We start from the raw sequence: 20989 nt of genomic DNA, 5'->3' as shown, positions 1-20989 counted from the left end.
GCCTTGTAGGGCAAGCATGGAGGGCAGGGCCTGCCAGACTCTCATGGACCATCTCCTCTCCTGCTGCAGAGAGAGAGAGAGAGAGAGTGAGAGTGAGGGAGGGGGAGAGTCAGGTAGAGAGAGAGAGAGAGAGAGAGAGAGAGTCACACTGCTAACAGCCGCTGCCATCCACTTACAGGGCGCACTCATTTGATTAGAGGCCCAAAGTTAACTGCTAGCCGTGCCAAAAGAGAATGTAAAAAAAATAAAAAGTGTGATTCATTCATTTAATCTCGCTATAAGACAAGTGGGAAAAAAACGGGAGGAAAAAAAACCACACAGCTCCAACTGCCATGCCTCTGGGTCCTTTTTTTTCCTTCCTTCCATTGGTCTTTTTTATAATTAATAGTTTTATACCTAAAATGTGATCAGAGCCTCTTATAGTTACACCGGAATTATAATTAGGCTGGGGAGGCAGCCGCGAGATGCAGCTCCCCCTTAATGAAGGTTATAATGACGCCCCCCGCCGTGGTACTCACACCGAGGGAAGATTAGGATGCAATGACCTGCTTGTTCAGTCAATCAGTGCCGCGCATCCACACCCAAAATACGGCCGGAAATAACCTCAAACTGCCAACGCCGAGGCTGTTAACGGCCGCGTGCGGGATCCCCAAACAGAATAACAAGACAGAGAGCTGTCAGTCTCCCGCCGCGTCGGACGGTAAACAACATCAACGTCGGCGTTAGCAGGCCCCGTCTCCGTCCCCCGGTAAATGTTATCCATCTCCCCCTCTCTCTCCTTTATGTTTTTCCTTCACTGTTTGTGTTTCTTCATGGCCGCCGCCGTTCAAAGGGCCTCACACCGGCGCTAGCCACCGACACTCTCCCCCCAAATAGAGGCGTCTTTGTCTCCGTGCTAGCTAGCTAAGGCGCACTGTCGCTATGCTCTGCGCGCGCTCTTTTCCTTTCTCTTCCCCCCCCCCCCCCCCCCCCCCCCCCCCCTCTCGCCAGCGCGTGACTCCCTCCAACGAGACACTGGTGGGTTTCTCCAGTCGCTGCCCGGAGCTATCGTAGCACGCCGCACGGGATGAGCATGGGGTTGTGATTCAATCACACTATGGATGTGTATTATGTTATATTTTAAGACACCTTAAGAGGAGATGGACTGCCCGAGGGGGGTTGGGTGGATGGGTGGATGGATGGGGGGGGGGGGGGGGGGGATGTATGGGGTGGGGGTATGTGGGGAGGAGGGTGGGGGGGGCGGCTATTTTGAATAATGAATTATTTTAATGAAGGCTTTTAAATGGAAGGGCTTCCACGATGATGGCGGTGGTGGTGGCAGGGGTACCCCCACCCATCCCTCCCTACCTCCCCCCCTTACCCCCGCTTGCTGCTCCTCGCGGTGCTAGCCAGGCTAGCTCATTATCCGGACGGCCCCCCAGGCCAGCGCCTGGCCTGCTTAAGCCTCCGATGATGACGATAATTACCGTTATTAGGAGTAGCTGCAGGGGGAGACTTGTTCTGAGAAACACCAAGCCGAGGCGACACGCCTCGGCGGCTCGCTCGCTCGACCGGCCTCGCTCTACCGGCGCCGTTCCCTCGATCGCCCGCCCTCCCCCCCCCCCCTCCATCCCCCCCAATCCCTCCAACCCCCTCACTCCGCCTGCCTTTGCCACCGCCATCGCCATCGCCGCGACGACGACGGCGGAAAGGAGACAGCGGTCGCCAGCGGAAACGGAAGGGCGGGGGGGGCGGGGGACAGAGAGGCAGAAATAAGAGGAGGAGGAGAAAAAAATGGAGTACGGGATGAGGGGAGCGGCCACCAAATTCTCCTAATGTGACGCCTGTCAGCCCGTCTCCCACCAGCTGTCACTGCCCAAATGCACCCGGGTTCATTTTTTTAATTGACACCTCGTCTTCCTATTCCGTTTCTATTTTTCGCCTTTCACTCCGGCTCGCAATCTCGCCATCTTCCACCCTCTCTCTCTCTCTCTCTCTCTCCCTCGCTCTGTCCCTCACACTCGCCCCTGCGTCCATATTTTTATCCTCCAACCCCCCCCCCCCCCCCCAACCCATCTCTCCCAACCCCGCTCCTCTAGTGTTTCTTTGTACACCCCCCACCCACTGCATCCTGCACCCCCACCGACCCACCGACCCACCCTCCACACCCCTTGTCCTTGTTACCGCTGCCCATCCCATCCCATCCCATCCCATCCCATCCCCCCCCCCCCTCCCCACTATCCCCCCCCCCCCCCTCCCACTATCAGACAGGACCCTCCGCCTCTTCTCCGGCACCACCCCCACCACCACCCTTTCCTCCTCTAGGCACATGATACTGGAGATGGCTGATAAACCACCAAGGCGCTCCTTGCGGAAGGTGCTTTATGACGGTGCCCTTGTGTACTGAGGCTGTGCGGCTTCCCATTATCTCGCAGCAGAGAGAACATTTCTAGCCGGCCCGCCAGAAAGTTTTTTTCCCCCACTTCCAATAGATTACATATATAGCGTTTACCGCCACAGAAAATAACTCCCCCTCCCCGACTGGATGTGACTCGCTCAAGAGTGTTTTATACATTCGCGCTTTATAAGTGTCATCGCACAACACTTTATGTTCGTTTTCAGCGGCTCGACCACCTATTGAAATTTGTTGTGTTAAAAAAAAAACACTTCTGTGCTCGACAACGCACAATATGCTATAAAACTAAATGAAGTTCAGCGGAACCGTACAGAGGCTGATAATGTGGTTTTGTTTTTTAACGTCTTGAATTCCCACCCCCTGGGGGATCAACAGTCTATCTTATCTTGCGCTGTTATCTGAGCAGAGAGACGTAACGTTGTCTTACACTGTGCTGCTGACGACTGCGTCTCCCTGTGCCTCTGTACACACTGTGTCTCTTATTGAACATCTTTCACATCCAGACTGCACGGTGTGGAAGTTGAGGTGGTGGCGGTGGTGGTGGAGGTGGTGGTACGTTTGTGTGTGTGGGTTGTGTGTGTGTGGGGGTGGGGGGTGTATTAGTAATACTTGTCATGTCTGCTGTAGATCACGCTGCCTTTCTCCTTTCCTCAGGTTCCCCGGTTGTTGTTGTTTTGTCCCAGAATATCGCGTGGCAGGGATGAATGGTAGTGATGTTACATTATCATGTGGCTGTCGCTTTCACTACTGCTGAGTGGCTCATGACAGGCCCGCAAACACACACACCAGCACAAACACACCAGCACACACACTCGCACACTTACAAACAAGCATATGCGTGTGCTCTTGCAAACACCCACATGCAGGTGCAGCTGCACACACACGCTGGTTTGGACACACACACACACACACACACACACACACACACACACACATACACTGTGTCAAAAGCAGGGCTGATTTATGAACTGCTGAAACTTTAGATGGCGCGTGCCCACACGATCGATAGAGAACACAACCACTGTCTCTGGTCTGGGCCTGTGAGGTGGACGAGCTAGATAGGTTTGAAGCACACACACACGCATACACTCACACACACACAAGCGCGCACACACGCACAGATGCGCGCACATGCAGACACATACATGTACACGCAAACCACAGGCACACACACACACGCACACACTAATAACACTCACACACACTGACACACCCATGCACACACACACATACATTCAAACACACATACACACTCACCCACACACACACACCTACACACACATACACACACAAATGTGCGCTCGCCCACACACGGGACGGCGGGGCAGTGTGTCGTGTTACCGTATTGACAGGCAGTGGATGAAGTCCGGTGATCCGGCTGGGGGGGGGGGGGCAGCAGAGCTTCACCGGGGCTGTCAGGGACTTCACCGCTGGCTTGTTTCCCCATGCTTCGTCCTAACTCTGACAGAATACTTCAACATCATTAATTAAACATGCTTTCATTTGTTACCAAACAATACTCGCAGGGAGCTGGCGTCGCGGCGAGCTAAGCTGTAAGCCCTGACCGTAAGCACACAAGTGTATACTTTCCCGATGTGTTTGTTTAATTTATGTGCGGCTTCACGTGGCCGGGGTACGCAATCTGTAGCTTGTGTTTGTTTTAGTGCACATTTATTTCGTCCTTTCTCTCTCTTTATATTCCTCTCTGTGTTTGTGTCTCTCTCTCTCCGTCTCTCCCCCCCCCCCCTCTCTCTCTTTCTCTCTCTCTCTCTATGTCCCTCTCTGGGTGTTTGTCTCTCTCTCCCCCCCTCTCTATTGCTCTCTCTCTCTATCGCTCTCTCTCTCTCTCTCTCTCTCTCTCTCTCCCTCTCTCTCTCTCTCTCTATCGCTCTCTCTCTCTCTCTCTCTCTCTCTCTCTCTCTATGTCCCTCTCTGGGTGTTTGTCTCTCTCCCCCCCCCCCCTCTCTCTCTCTCTCTCTCTCTATGTCCCTCTCTGGGTGTTTGTCTCTCTCTCCCCCCCCCCCCCCCTCTCTCTATCGCTCTCTCTCTCTCTCCCTCTCTCTCTCTCTCTCTCTCTCTCTGTGTAAGCGGGTGGCCTTAGCGCCATGTTTGTTTACACTGCTGTGTCTGCAAACAGCCAAAAGGCCAGGGAGGTTATGCGCCAATTCTTTAGCGCGCCAACAAACCAAATGAATTTAGTCAACATCACAACAAAGGCAAGAGCTTTAGCCTCGGGTCCCCGTTCGTTGGTGGTTTTGGAGACGGCTCAAATAACGTATTACACTGCATATTCATTTTTTATGCGTTGTGTGGGGCTGGAGGGTTGGGGGTGGGGTGGGGGAGATGGGGGGGATTTAGTGGCCTACATCTTATGGAGAGCAGTTAAATTATACAAGAGTGAACACAAAGAGAGAGAGACAGCGAGTGAGAGAGAGAGAGAGAGAGAGATAGAGAGAGAGAGAGAGAGAGAGATAGAGAGAGAGAGAGAGTGAAAGATAGAGCGGGAGGAAGGGGGGAGAGGGAGGAAGTGAGGGAGAGGGGAATTGCGTCCCTCATTGTTCAATTAAGTCTGTCTGTAATGATCAGGATGAGATGATGGCCGTCTTCCTTAATAGACACGGCTATGTCTCCGCGTTGAGAGATGAGAGAAGAATACACACACTGGTACGCTGACACACAGACTGAGACACGCACACACTCTGACACACACACCGCCTCTATCTCTGATCCAAGGTTGCTCACAATATGCTGTATCTTTCGTTTGGTATAAGGTGTGTATGTGAGTATCTAGAAACACACAGCCTTCAAATTCTTTGATATATACAGAGAGAGAGTATGTGATAGGTCTATATCTTAATAGTTACAGCGGGAATATGACATAACTCAGGGTTTATTTGATAACTATCTTTAAATTGTTATATAGGCCAAACAGAGAGAGTGAATTTCATAACTCTATCTTAAAATTGTTGCATAGGCTATAAAGAGAGAGTGTATGGGATTTATTCTACCTTTAAATTGTTATATAGGCAAGGAGAGAAGATTTGATAAATATCTTTAAATTGTTATATAGGCTGTACAGAGAGAGTGTATGTGATAACTATCTTTACATTTTTATATAGGCTAAACAGAAAGAGTATATGGTATTACTCTTATTTTTAAATTCTTATAGAGGCTATCAATGGCTATCCGTGTGCGATAGCTCTATCCAAAAGGCCACCACTTCTCACCAACAGATGATTATACTAGTAACTCAAGGCCTACTGTGTGTGTCACAAGTTGTAACAACGTGTGGTCTGACCGGCACTGAGGTGCAATCGATTCCGATGCCATTGCTAAGCAGGAATAAATAAAGCTGATGGCCATGGTTAAGGTAATTATGCCACGGCACAGCGAATTGTTTGATTATCCTTATTAATTGTATTTATTTAATCCATTTCATGCCTTTAGTTGTGCACTCTGGGGCTCCAGCGAGGATGAATAAATCACTGTTAGGCTCATTAGATTCTCCCTCTGGTTGGGGCTTGCCGCTGTTGCGTCAGAAACACGTTGGCCAATATTATTAAGTTCCCCTGCTGGGTCTGATTCGCATGAAAAACAGATTCACACGCTATGCATACAGCGCGTGCCCTACATATCCTACACCCGGCACAAGCCCTTCGTACCAGTTGCTCTCTCTCTCTCTCTCGCGCCTTCTCTCTCGCTGGCTTTTTCTCTCTCTCTCTCTCTCTCTCTCTCTCTCGTTCTCTCTCTCTCACATACAAACGAAGACAAACACACAGACACACACCTCCATATGCCACCTACGCACGCACACACACACAAACACACACACGCACCTTCAAATGCAATCTACTATCACACATACCACAAACACACACACACACATACACACACATATAGACACACACGCACACACGTCTGCTCTGGGCCTGAACTCCTGACCTTTTCCAACCATCGGGTAGCCATTGACATTTGCCTCCTGAGCCGCACGTCGTCACGTGCTGGCGGGCTGATGGGCGGCCATGATGCGCGCGGCGGAGAATAACAGCGCCGAATAGAAGGGAAGAAGGAGGGAGAAAGAAAGGAAAGGAACAGGGAACAAAACGGGAAGAATGTGGAGGAGGAGGGGGAAAAAGAGGTGGGGGGGGGGGGGGGGTGAAAGAGAGGAGCAAATATGAGGGAAGTATCATGGAGGTGGAGACGGCTCGCCAAAAGCCCCTGGGGGGGAATCCTGTGGAGCCCCCCGCTTGGGAGAAAGGTCACAGTCCTCGTTCACCTTATATTCTCATTACAAAAGACCTGTCCCTATTACGATTCCCCGTGGGCTAATACGCTCTGGTGCACACGCGGCCGCACTGGCTCACACGCACACGCACACACACGCACACACACACACACGCAAGCCGGCACCCAATGTCCCCCCGCCGACTTGGCGTGAATAATAAACAAAACATTTTCCCCGTCTGGTGGTTTGATGCGTTTTCGGTACGGCCGGTGTTGTGCAGTCGTTGTCGTGTCCACCCGTCAATATGGCGGGAAGGGAGAGCTGCACCTGGTGGTGTTGAGAACGTGTGAGCGACGGAAGGCTCTGCTGCTATACCTAGGGAGCCTTCTGGTGGCAGACGGAGGTAGGGCAGCAGCACAAAGACATTTCAGGTGTTGGGCAATGTTACGGCGAAAGGAGCATTTGGTTCACAGCCTCGGATCATTAGTGAAATGTTAGCTTGATGGAGCTAAGGGATCGATTGAATGAGGTTATTCGGGTGAGCATGGAACCTCTTTTGATATTGTCTTTTGTGTATGAATTCGGCTTTATACATTGTTTACTTTATGTGTGTGTGTGTGTGTGTGTGTGTGTGTGTGTGTGTGTGTGTGTGTGTGTGTGTGTGTGTGTGTGTGTGCGTGTGCGTGCGTGCGTGTGTGTGTGTGTGTGTGCCTGTGTGTGTGGACATATGGACGTACGGTTGCATGGGCGTGTGGGTTTGTCGGACGGGTGTGCTTTTGCGTCCTGTTTGTCATACCATTTATATTTGTCTTATACGCCATGGATACATATTTGCTTGTGTGCGTGTAGTTCTGTGTGTGCTTGTGCGCGTGTGGATGTGTCCTTGTTACGGACCAACCTTTCAGTGTATAAAAGGCACAGCGCCTGCGGGGGTGTGAAGAGGGCAGACCGCAGGTTCGAACTGCGCTGCTGTCTGCCCAGGAGGGGCGCACGGTGTGAAAGTACCCTATAGTGGCCGTGTGTCGTCCCTGGTTGTCCTGAACAACTGCGCCATGAGGACCTGATGGGCTGCGCTTTTGCTGCAGCTAAATGCAACTCTTAAGTGCCACATTAGTGGAGAAGTGTTGATTTTTGGGTTGCAGGATAAGATAATGGCTGGCACTTAGTGCCATACAAGAGATTTATGGCAGCTTTAAATAGCTGGAGACTGTCAGAAGAGAAGGGGCCAGAGGGTTTGAGATCGTTGGAAATAGTTTCAGTGTTTGTTTCGGGTTTTTTGAAAATTATTTGAGGCAATTATTATTGAACCGCTACTTTGACTGAACAGTAGGGAATGCAAGCAATAATAGATATCAGGCATCTAAATATGTCTGATATCCAGACATCGTGTCATACCGAGTGAAAAATGATGTTCCATTGCAGATATCAAACATGGGTCTTTGTATCAAAGGGGACAGGGAAGAATCGGTTGCTTTCCTTTAATATACGGCGTGTTTGATAAGCATCTTGACGTCTTATTAAACATGGATACTGGTCGTTATCGCACCTCTATCTGATGGCACTGCATAATTAATATTGGTGCATCACTAATAAACAATAGAGAAAATAAATATCTAAATTGTGTCTCTATATTTGAAAAACGCACAAAGCCTTTTCTCTGCAATTTTCCCCAAGAAGTTAATAAATGCCATCATATTTTAGCCCACGATTTTGAGTGAGGAAGACTCAGGTAATTTTTGGTCTCATAGTTTGGGAATGAAATAAGTGAGACGAATTGAAGGCTCTGATCTTCACAGCGGAGCCCCCTTATTACGAACGGTTTAATTTCTGACTGATTATATCTTGCTTGTGCTCCTATTTTGTCTTTTTACTCCTTCTGAAATAATGACACGGTGTCTAACGTAAACACCTGAGGCGTGTGGGCTCCGTAGGAAAATAAACTCAGGTAGAGGCAGAAAGCCGTGTTCATTATTTAGATTAAACGATATTTAATATAGGATGCGATGATGTGCTTCTCTGTTCCCCTGCTTGCTGCCAGGCTTAGCAGACTAGCAAGGTTGCAGGTTCTCTGGTTGTTTTTGTGGCACTTCAGATTATAAACACGACGGTTATATTTCACACTGACACTTAAACTGGAAGACCAGCGTTAGCAAAAATCATCAGTCTCTTCAGTCGCTCTTCATCATTACATAACATAAACAACGTCCCTCTGGACTGCACTTTTACTTGTTTTTGTGTCGTTTTCCCAGTTCTCTCTAATTTTTCCTACACAACATGAAACTTTAATATGTTTACATACATTTTGACACATTTAAAGCTAGGGAATTTATTTTTGAATAAAAAATGTTTGAATTCATATATGCTGAAATACTCTTGACATCCCGACAGCAATCAATAGATAAAGTGCTTTGCCAAAAGTGTGTCTGGTATCTAGGGGCTGTTGCAGACCTGAAATAGCCCTGTCCAATCATTTCATTCGGCCTGAATACAATGATTGGACAGCCTACCTGTCTGTCAACCAAGCTACCCGCCTACCTGCATGGGCGCACTCTGCCCATGCTCATTGCACACGACCGATCGAACACATAAACAAAGCATTTCATGGAGTCGCTTTCCTTTTCGTTTGTCTCTACCAGTCCTCAGTATCCGTGGCGCCCAGGAGGAGGAGCCTCCGGATGCGCAGCTCATGCGATTGGACAACATGCTGCTGGCGGAGGGCGTGTCCGGGCCGGAGAAAGGGGGCGGGTCCGCTGCTGCCGCCGCCGCCGCCGCCGCCGCGGGGGGTGTGGGCGCCGACAACTCAGCAGAGCACTCTGACTACCGGGCCAAGCTGTCCCAGATCAGACAGATCTACCACACGGAGCTGGAGAAATACGAACAGGTAAACACAAAAAGCCTTATCACATGAAGCAAGCGCATCAAAATGGTAGGTGTCCCATAATGAAGTCACACTATTGACTTTGAATAATCCTGTCAATAGTGACAGGATTATAATAAGTCCTATACGTTTTTGCAGATGTACACGATTATATACTCTCATATTGGTCATATTCGTGTGAATTGCTGAATTCGGATGAGCATCTATTAACAGACACAGCCTGGGGGGGGGGGGGGCTTGTCAGTAGAGGAAGGCGAGGGGTCGGGGGTCTTATGAGTTGATAGAAGCTCCGTGGTTCAGACCTCGTGACGGCGAAAAATATCGGCCCTCCTAAAAGTCCCCTTGAGCCCGAAGTTGATTCAGTAGCCGTCTCCAGAACGTCTTCTGCTCCCTATCCTAACAAGGACTCCGCTGTGAGGGAGCTAGGCGCCGCCCGTTCACATCCACGTGAGGCTCCCAGAATAACGGGCTCTTTAATAGCACGGCTCCCACCGTAAGCAGCCATTGTTGTTTTCACGCTTGCCGGAGTGGCACGCCGGCTTTGTTTAACATCTTGTCATCCCCACTGATGCCAGAAGCATTGTGGGTGTGTTATCTATCCCGGCAAGGATAGTCATCGCTAACTGTCACGTTGGAACATACACCTGAGCATTTCGGTGTCACCGCACACCCGTGCACTGTGCGAGTGTAAGAGTGAGTGAGTAGTGTGTGACATGCGCGCTCGTTTCTAGTGTGGGTGCGCACGGGCATGTGTGTGTGTGTGTGTCTGCGTGTGTGGAAGCAGAACGCCTGTTCCCGCCATCATTTTAACTGACGTAACCGCACCGGTGACAAGCGACAGACACCTTGAGTCTGAATGCAGTCATATCCAGTGACTGATTCAGAGACCGAGGGAGACGGGGAGAGAGACGGAGAGACGGAATGATGGAGTGAAAGACAGAAAAAGAGAGAGAAATAGTACGGGAAAAAACAACTTTAATGTGAAGGGGATTGAAAGCCTCCTGTCATTTTCAATTTTTCTTCACTTGTCAGATTTCCTCTTCCATTGAAGGAACAGCACTTCAATAGTCAGTCGACTAGCCGTCTAGTTACCACCGCGTGTGACACCAGGGCCATTTTGTTTGCAGAGAAAACAGGCCGCTGAGTTGCTCTCTCCCGCATTGTTATCCCTTCCGGTTTACTTGCGCTAGATGCCTACAATGCAGTAGACACTCACCACAACGCCTAATACAAAATGTCTTCTTTAAGAAGATACTCCCTACTTAGGAATTCAGTTTTTGCTACCGCTCTTCCCTCTCCTCGCCCCTCTCCCTCTCTCCCCTTCTCTCCTCCCCCTCCCCCCTTCTCTCTCCCCTTCTCTCTCCCCCTCTTCCCTGGTTCTCACAGCCTGAGAGAAGTCAGTAGCTGTAGGGGAGCCTTCCTGTGGTTTGCGGTCGTTGATGAATGCCTCTCTGTGTGTGTGTGTGTGTGTGTGCGTGTCTGTGTGTGTGTGTGTGTGTGTGTGTGCGGTGTTGATTCAGGCGTGCAACGAGTTCACCACCCATGTGATGAACCTGCTGCGGGAGCAGTCCCGGACGCGGCCCATCTCGCCCAAGGAGATCGAGCGCATGGTGGGCATCATCCACCGCAAGTTCAGCTCCATCCAGATGCAGCTGAAGCAGAGCACCTGCGAGGCCGTCATGATCCTGCGCTCCCGCTTCCTGGACGCCAGGTACGCACGTGTGAGTGTGTGTGTGCGTGTGTGTGTGTGTGTGTGTGTGTGTGTGTGTGTGATTAGTGTCGTTTTTGTACTGCATGATTGACATACTACCAAGTTATTCAATTTTTGTATGTGGTATGTAGTAGTAGTTCAATGTGTGTGTTTGTGTATGGGTGTGTGTTTGAGCATTTGGTGTACGCACGTGTGTGTGTGTGTGCGTGCGTTCCTGCGTGCAGATGTGTGCGTGCGTTCATGAGTGTGTTTGTGTGCATGTGTCTGTGCGCGTGCGCCTGCATGTGTGTGTGTGTGTGTGTATGTGCATGTGTGTGTGTGTCGTCCATGCCTATCCGGTGGTTAAAGAATATGGTTGAGGATTATTGATCTATCTTGTTATTGTATGGCTCCCTGCGTCGCTCCATCAAATCCACTTTGTGTTCACTTTGTGTTTCTGTCGGCTTCTCTCTCTGTGATGCATCTGTTTTTTTGATGTGTGCGGAGCCGTATCTGCGGCTTGTCATTTTCACAAATAGCCGACGATGACCGCCTGTGTCTTTCTCAAACCACTTATGTTCCACGCTTTAGCTTTTTGCGTCATGCCTTCTCCTTCTTTCCTCTCTTCGTTTTCTGTTTCTTCTTCTTTATGTTCTCTCTCTGGCCCTCTTCTCTCACAGCCTCCTGTTCTCGCCCCTCCCCTGGCCCGACTTACTCTAATCACATAATTGTCACATAATTATATTTTAGTTCAGCTTTATAATAATTATGCCTATTTTGATTTCCCTGATGCACTTTGTGTGGCGTCGACTAAAGCGGGTCGTTTCTCCACCTTTCGTTCTTCGCCATCCTTCGCTTTTTTCTATTTCTGGTGAAATGTGTTTGACGATTGCCAAGGGAACTGTTTTTTTGTGTTTTGTTTTGTATCATGACATTGTGGCAATGTTTCACGTCAACGTTCAAACTAAACCCGATCAGGTCTAAAAAAAAAAAGGAAAGAGAGAAATACTAAAACGTTTGAATGACTCTTCTCTTCATGACCCTTCTCTTCATGACCTTTCTCCGCAGACGAAAGAGGAGGAACTTCAACAAGCAGGCGACGGAGATCCTGAATGAGTACTTCTACTCCCACCTCAGTAACCCCTACCCCAGCGAGGAGGCCAAGGAGGAGCTGGCCAAGAAGTGTGCAATCACAGTCTCACAGGTGCAATACACACACACACACACAGTCTCAAAGGTGCACTACACACACACACACACAGTCTCAAAGGTGCACTGCACACAAACATGCTCACACACACACACCCACACACACACACACACACACACACACACACAGTCTCAAAGGTGCACTCCACACAAACATGCACACACACACACACACACACACACACAAACACACACACACACACAAACACACACACACACACAGTCTCAAAGATGCACATAACACACACATACATACAGACACACACACACACACAGTCTCACAAGTGCATTACAAACAACACACACAGACGTTCTCACAGGTACTCTACACACAACACACACATATATCCTGTGGTTGTGTTTTTTTGTATCATTTACAATGCACTCATCCAAACACTGTCTCCCGACGTTGGCCACAGGTATCTAACTGGTTCGGGAACAAGAGAATTCGATACAAGAAAAACATCGGCAAGTTCCAAGAGGAGGCCAACATGTATGCAGCGAAGACCGCCGTCAGTGCGACTAACGTGTCGAGCCAGGCAAACTCCCCCTCCACCCCCAACTCAGCAGGTGAGCCTCCTGGCTTCAGCCAACAGCATCTAGCGTCCCCAAGGGGGACATTTTGGATTCACTCCAACTCCAAGGAGTGGGAGAGATGTTAGAATCTCAGTGTACCAGGAACACAGGACTATGTGTGTGTTGAAAAGTGGGGTTTGTTTACAACAAAATACAATTTACAATAAGATATGGGAAGAATGTTCCGGAGCCCAAATTCAAGAATCCCGTATCGGTTTGTGCCTTCTGTTTTGCTCACAGAATTTGGCACCAACTTTAACTAACCGGGCATGGCTCTCTCTTTTCTCCAAGTATCCTTCCCTCTCCCTTTCTGTCTCTTCCTCTCCCTGTATATATTCATCCCCCCTCGTGGAGCTGACCTTTTGGTCTTTAAGGAGGTTAATTTGTCCAGCGTCTTGTCCGGTTGACCTTGTGTATGCCATTAGGAGGGAGGGCCGAGCCTTTCGTCATATAGACTTCTCTGCTTGTATTGGATTAGGACCGGCGGCTGAAATCAAGTTAGGCCGTGGTCTCTTTACATCTGGGGAGGAAAAAGGACAAAGAGCATTCTTTTGGTCTTCCTGCCCATCAATTCGTACTTCCCTAATAACCTGGTTGCAAGAAAACTTAACCAGAAAAACAATTTGTGTTTCTTTTTCTTAACTGGACGCTCAGGGTTTTAATCTTGTTAAGGTTCCTTGTAATGGTTTTTCTTGGTATGCTCTCCACACCTATTGTCTAATGCCTTCCCTCACTAACCAACTTAAAGCACTTTTGCATGGTAATTTTAACTCCTTATTTCCTTCCCTCTTTCCTTTTCCTTTCTGCTGTTTTTCTACTGTCTTTGTCCTACCTTCTCTGTGTGTGTGTGTGTCTCTCTCTCTCTCTCTCTCTCTCCTCTCTCTCTCTCTCTCTCTCTCTCTCGCTCTCTCTCTCTCTCTCTCTCTCTCTCTCTCTCTCTCTCTCTCCCCCTCTCCTTGATCTCTATACATATTCTCAGGTTCTGCCGGCTCTTTTAACATGTCAAACTCCGGAGACTTGTTCATGAGTGTGCAGGCCCTCAATGGGGACTCTTACCAAGGGGGGCAGGTGGGGGCCAACATACAATCCCAGGTAGGCACCTCTGCTACGGGCCCCTTGTGGTCTGATCCCCCCCCCCAAAACAGCCGACCTGTGCCGCCCCCCCCCCCCCCCCCCACAGATCCCACAGATAACAATGACAGACAGTCCCAATGACGCAACACACACACTGACCCAGTATTTGCCCATCGCCACGGCAACGGCGGCTCTTGACCTTGGCCAGAGTGCCAGAGGTTAGACACAGCCCACAGGGGTCGGCATTAATGCGGAGGGCCGTTGTCACCGCCGCCAAATGAGGAGACAAGCGCAGACAGTTTTGGAAACGATGCAACACCCATCAGGGAGACCTGACAAGTGTTCCTGAAGCCGCGGGGGGGGCGGCAGCCCTCTGACCTTGCCCCAGTAGACGTTGACGAGCCACCCACAGAAAGAGTTCTTTAGGTTGTTACAACTCTCAGCTTGCTGTGTTATTAGTGCCAGCAACCCCCCCGTCCCTCCCCCCGTCCCCATCCGCTAACCCCCTCCCCCTCCCCCCGGGCTGATTACGGTAATTTGGGGGTAACACTTTCACCATTGTTTTGTTTTTATCTCGGTCCCTCTCTCCTCATTTACAAATGGGCTCTTTGAAGAGGCTTGAGGTCATTCATGAATATGCATGAGAACGGGGCATGCTCTCGCCATAAAGGGGAAGTCAGTCTTGGTTTGAAACTCGTGTTTCTGTCGCTTTAAGGTCGTTTGCTAAAGTGATTTCCATCCCAACATGCTCCGATGGTTTCACCATTTCATGAAAAGTAACTCAATGGAATTTTCAATATCGCTCCACTGCCGTCCCTACATCATTACCTTTTTGGAACATAAAAAGCCTGCATATAAAGCTATCTGCGAAGGACATAAATTATGTTTTTTGGCACCCAAAAAAACGAATCGTAGAAAGTTCAAGTATAAAGGTGTTCCGATAGTGCTGCGGCGCGTTCTAACCGGAAAAAAAAACTGTAATCATTCGCAAACGGATGCCTCTTTGTCCTTTCTGATGTTTGCTATCGGGGTTGAAATAGTAGCCAATTCCATTCCGTTTGTAACCTTCCTCTCTGTTTTTCGCCTTCTGTTTACGATACCCTTTTACTATCACTCTGACCTTTCCGTGATGCACGACGGGCCGCGTCCCCCCAGCCCTCATTGTTCTGACCATGCGCTCCTCTTTGTCCCTGTGCTCCCTCCCCCCCCCCCCCCCCCCGTTCCAGGTGGATACTCTTCGCCATGTTATCAGCCAGACCGGAGGATACAGTGACAGTCTGGCAGCCAGCCAGATGTACAGTCCACAGGGCATCAACGTAAGAAACCTGTAAACAATCGCTCCCCCCTTTCCCACCTTGTCCCGGCCTTCTCTTCCTTCCCTCCCCCCCCACACACCCTTCTCCACCCCCCTTCGTCTTTAGCAATTATTTCCCAGTGTGTGTGTTTGTGTGTGTGCACGTAGAGGGCAGGGGGCTGGCTGGCTGGCTGGCGGGGTGATGGCACTTAGCAGACTTTTATGGAAGGGGGGGGGGGGGGCGGGCTTGGGCTGATGTCCAAGCATTTACTCCCCCCCTCCCCCTCTCCCCTCCCTCCTCCCCCAGTCATGCCCTGGGTGGCAGGCAATGAGGCAGCGGCCATGCTGAGGGGCTGGACGCGCTCCGAGCCTGTCGCAGGGCATTAGCGTTAGCATGGCACCTGCAGTCGACGAGTACAAGGGCGCAGGTGTCAGCCTCCTACCTGAGAGGTCCGCCTGCTGTCCGTTCAAAACACACCGCTGACTCATGATGTCCGAAGTCGCTGTTATTTTTTCTGTTTGATTTTCTAAGTGAGTTCGACCCACAGGCTGTGTACGGTAGCATGCTAGTCTGCCTGGTTTTAGTTTTTAGTTTTAGTTTTGTGGTGCTGTTTGTTGTTAGCCCGTGCGCTACGCGGGAGACAGGCTTTACTCCGGGCGGTGTGTGTTAGCATGTAGATGCACAGCGACAGGCGGCACGGGACGGAGCGGAATCAATACGACAGTTACAGACACAGAAGGAGCGGGGCTTTGGGCTAGCAGTCCAAGCTCATTGGTCAGATCAGCCGTCCACACTCGCAGTGACACTGACAGCCAGGCCTGTAACGCCCCCCCTCCCCCTCCCCAGCCCCAGTGCTGGCCCCGGCCCCGACCCCTCCTTCCTCCCTCCTCCCTCCCTCCCTCCCTCCCTCCCTCCCTCCCTCTCGATGCTAAAATAACATCATTGGCAAATTCGCAGTCTGGCGACGTTGCCTTCCTGTGCGGTCAGGTCATAGTGTCATGAAACTAAACAGGCTGCATTGAAGACATAGAAATACATTTATTTATTTCATTTCAATATCTTATTCAGTGATTGAGTCATTGATAGGTGCAGGATAAATGTATAACATCAATTGATTTGATCTATTTGGCAGAAAAATATAGGTTGTATTAGCGTGACTTATACATTGAGAATATTCTTAGATAGGGAAATACAATATTAATCATAGTCATAATAGAAAATTAAGAGGATGATATTGACTTGATCATAATTATAAGAAATACGCTCAAAACAACAACATTTTAAAAGTGACTATAGTGAGTTGGCAGCGATTGTAGAGAGACTAACGATTTAGAATCGTTGGCGTCTCAGACTAGTGGATGCAGTGCAGAGGGCTTTGTTATTTACCCAAACAATATCCTGTGAGTCAGGCGAGGGGGGGTCCCCCCCCTCCCCCAGAGCTGGAACAGAAATTACACCCCCTTAAATTGCTAGTGGGTGTTGCCAGGGCTGAAGATTTGAAATGTTTCTCTTTTTTTTCTCTGTCTCCTTTCTTTTTCTCCTCTCGCCGGTTGTGAATAGGATGACAGATAGTCTTTATGTGAAATAACAGGCTTTGAAAATGAGAGGCTGCCAATGGCCATTTGAGGCATTCACTAATGGCACGGAAATTGCTATTAATGTCCCTAATGGTCCTCGGTCGACCTTCTCCTGTGATTAGAGACGGTTTCTATTTTACAAAGATGTATTTTCTTTTTCCCCAAAAGCCGGTGTAATAATTTGCTATAATTGATTCTTTTATCATCAGTAGGGCACGCTGAGGGGTATATAAAAGGTCTGTGTAGCACTACGTCTGTTTAGCTGAAATTATGGATGTCACTTTTGATGCTAGGTGGACAAAGAGGGAGCCAGATCCTTATTTGTATATGAAGAACCGACAGCACTTCGCAAGTCGAAGTGCAACAGGTCTTCTTTTTGTTTTATGGCATCTGCTGCAACAGAAAAAGCAACATTGGAGCGTGTTTTTTATTTCATGCTCATGGCTTTCAGTGATATCATTTCAACTTAAATCCGTTTTTTTCCTTCTTTTGGCTTTTTTAAAGCTTTATGTATATTCTCATGTATGTATTAAAAAATAAATCTCAGAATCTCTACACAGTAGAAATGCACACGTGTTTTTTTTAGTAGGGTTGTTGGTCACATTCCTGCCATTGCTTATTGCTTATTGCTTAATTATTGTCGTCATGTGTTATCTTCACAGGCGAACGGTGGCTGGCAAGATGCGCCCACCCCCTCGTCAGTGACATCACCCACAGAAGGCCCCGGAAGCGTTCATTCGGACACCTCCAACTGAATAGTTCAATCTCCACACCTGCAACATCGAACTGGCCTTGGTCTTCACAGTATTAAAGATAAAGGAATTCACCCGTCCAAGGTTTTTGGGAAGAGCGGGAAATCCTATCTCTGGAAAGGAATTAAAAAAACAAACTTTCTTCTGCTATGATGTTGGACATTCGGGAACTCGACACAAAACTAAAAGAATATCACGACGAAAATGAAAACGCTTGCATATTGAATGGAGTTGTTTGTACAGATTACACATTATATTCAGAGGGCTGGGTTTACTTATTCACATGTGATGTTTTCACTCATGACGATGAAATGACGTGATACCGTTAATTAATCAACCCATTTGGTTTTGACTGAAACTACATCATTCTACCTCTCAGCCACAAAAAAAGTACTAAAAAATGTCAGTGACCCATTATTTGTTTTGTAAAAAAAATGACTTTTTGTCTTTGCAAGCAAGAGGCACATCTTCTTACGTACATTTTGTTGTCTCTCACCTATTCTATGGTACGCCATTTAGACTTAAATATTGATTAGTTGTTTACAATGTGTTCTTGATAATGCTCATCTTCCCATCTGTCTCCGACCAGTCCGAGCCGATTGCTGTCGGGAGATATTACCTCTAAGGTAACCCTGTGACGTATGTTATCTGTAAACAATAAGAAAAATAAATACTTGTCATGAACTCAGAGAAGCTGGATTGGCCTGATCATTCATTCAGCAGAGCGTAAATGCAGTCAGGTGGTTTCCATAAAGGAAAGTCTTTGTTGCCAAAGTAGGGCATTGGAGCAATTCAATTAACCTGCTTCAAAGGTTGTCTCTTGAATGTGCTCAAATTAAACACAGTAATTGTGATTCTAGATTTAATTTTTCAGAACAGCCAAATTACCATTTTTCAATTTAAATGACATTCTAATGTAACATCTTTACTAATATATGTATTTCTCTTGGCACCAGTACAATACCATGTGCTTACAATCAGCCATGAGAAATATACATGCACAGAAACGTTAAACATATCAAATCGATAAATATATCGGAAAATACAAAGATCTATGCTTTTTTCCCTTTCCTATTTTGTAGTATATTATATTCTTTGTTTCTTTTGTTGTTGTAGAACATTCAATTAGCCTCTAATTTAATCGGACCAATTCAAACATCACCTTGACATGGATGTTGTACATGAGTCAATACTTACTGTACTACAGGAAAAAAATGGCCTGAATCTACACTTTAAAACAAATCTAGAACGACGCCATCACATGTCTTTGGAAGCCCAATCTGATGAAGAGACGGAGCGATGCTGAGCAGATGTTGCCACAAATATATGTTGTTCTTTTTGAGGAATCTGGGGGAACCTTGACAAATGGTACCATGGTTAAATTTCGCTCGATCAGATTTTCGAATATATGGTTATCAATATAAAAAAAGAGGAGACATCTGTTCGTGTCAGACAGTGTTTCACCGGACCCACGTCCTGTTTGTATACAACATGTTTTGTGGGTTTCTATTTTGTGTCCTAAAAGCTGAACGCCTCCCATTACATTTTGTGTTGCTCTCCACATGAAACTTGCTCAACGTGCAGCATTGTGCTTCAATAATGTTCTTATTTGTTGTTCGACCAATTAAAATGCTATCTTGTGCAGCGAGAATATTCATCAGCGGTTATTCTTACTTTTTCCGAATCACCAAAAAAGATTCATTTTCATTACATCTACACTACCTTCATGTGCAGGCGTCAGTGGTTACGGAGCCGGAAGCCCAAACAGAGTGTGTGGGGAATAAAGTGAGGCTGGGTCAGGCCCTGCTGATGGCTCACTTCTAATGGCACATCATCTACCTGTCTTCAATAAAGGCACAGAGCTGATGTATTATCTAATATATTTCGGTACATGATGATATAGGTTATTGTCTCAAAAGATTGTGCATGTGAACGCTCACTTGAAAACACACACACACACACACACACACACACACACGTGCATGCAGACACACAAATGAATGCATGCAATCCCACATACATGAGTGCACAAGCATGCAAACACCCCCCCCCCCCCCCCCCCCCCCCCACACACACACACACACACACACACACTCACACACTCTCTCTCCCTCTCTCTCACACACGCACACACACAAACACACATACACACGCTTGGTAAGACATGTATTTTTCATTATACATTTTGGCTAGCACTGTTTAATAAATAAACTATAACAATGTAACTTGAAGCTATTGTCGTATCTCACACATCACACACATGTGTTATGTGTATACATTACACATAATATGTTATACACATATTACATATTATAAAATATATAAATAAATAAATATATTACCAATTTAGGCCATCGTTCAGGGACAGATACTTTTTTAAGAGACACCCACTGATGTTATCTGGCAAGACAGTGACACATCTGAGATAATTATTTGTACGACATTTGAATATTCATATTGCCCCTTACCCGTATATAGGTCGAGCTGAGGGAAGCACCGGGTAGCAAAGACACCGATGGTCTCAGGCCCTGACTGGGAGTCGAGTGTGAAACGCCAAACCCAGATTGGTCTCCTGCATGCTGCAGGGGAGGACACATATAGGCCTACGCTAGTTCTCACATACAGGGCTTACTTCAAAAAATATTGACATGTACTGCACCCATCCCTTCCGTGCATTGACGACACCCTCTATCTCGAAACGCGCGCCATAACAGAATAGAAAAACATTCAGATTCTCGTTGTGTCGACTCGAAGAAACATCGATTACAGAACAGCCTAAAAGCTTTTGGAGTGGAACTGCAGCTGCAATCAAACAAGGTTGTTGTTATTATATACAAAATATAAATGCATGACATGTTTTGAAATCGAAACAAAGTGGCTGTTTGAGAACCCCTTTATTAACGTATGAAAGGCCACAGACGTCCACATAACTTCAACAAGGACTGATTGTTACTCCAAACAGGTTCTCAATTGTACCGCAAGGGGGCAATGTTACCACATTTTATGCGGGGTATACTACCCTGCATAAATGTCTATCTTCTTAAACAGATTTTACTGGTCTAATACACCGTTAAACGTGTATGTGTGTCTTAAAGCAAACGATTGAATTATAATAAAGTAGACAATATGTCAGCAGGTGCGATTACACTAGGCCTACCCGCACACAGACTGCTTTTCTTACTTAATGTGTAAAAGTAAGATTGTTTTTTAATAAAGCCCCTGTAGAGCTACGTTGAATATTAAATATTATATATAAAATATTATATATAAAATATTATATATTATATATTCCTAATGTTGTAACTACCGCCGTGCATC

General features: G+C 47.6%; 1 protein-coding gene across 1 annotated transcript in view; it reads left to right on the top strand.

Annotated features, from left to right (window-relative positions):
* The window catches only part of LOC307085842 (pre-B-cell leukemia transcription factor 1), a 45801-nt gene extending 27474 nt beyond the window's left edge, over positions 1–18327 (top strand). Inside the window, exons 2-8 of the mRNA XM_079750731.1 lie at positions 9257–9501; positions 11019–11209; positions 12257–12392; positions 12817–12967; positions 13953–14065; positions 15274–15363; positions 17582–18327. Of these exons, the coding sequence (XP_079606857.1) occupies positions 9307–9501; positions 11019–11209; positions 12257–12392; positions 12817–12967; positions 13953–14065; positions 15274–15363; positions 17582–17674 (969 nt within the window). The 5' untranslated portion in view covers positions 9257–9306 and the 3' untranslated portion in view covers positions 17675–18327. The remainder of the gene's footprint in view (positions 1–9256; positions 9502–11018; positions 11210–12256; positions 12393–12816; positions 12968–13952; positions 14066–15273; positions 15364–17581) is intronic.
* Positions 18328–20989: the final 2662 nt, after the last annotated feature.

This window comes from Pollachius pollachius (assembly GCF_949987615.1).
Source record: "Pollachius pollachius genome assembly, chromosome: 14".
NCBI lineage: Eukaryota > Metazoa > Chordata > Actinopteri > Gadiformes > Gadidae > Pollachius > Pollachius pollachius.
Note: the sequence above shows the minus strand (reverse complement) of the source record. Positions and strands in the feature narration are given on the sequence as shown.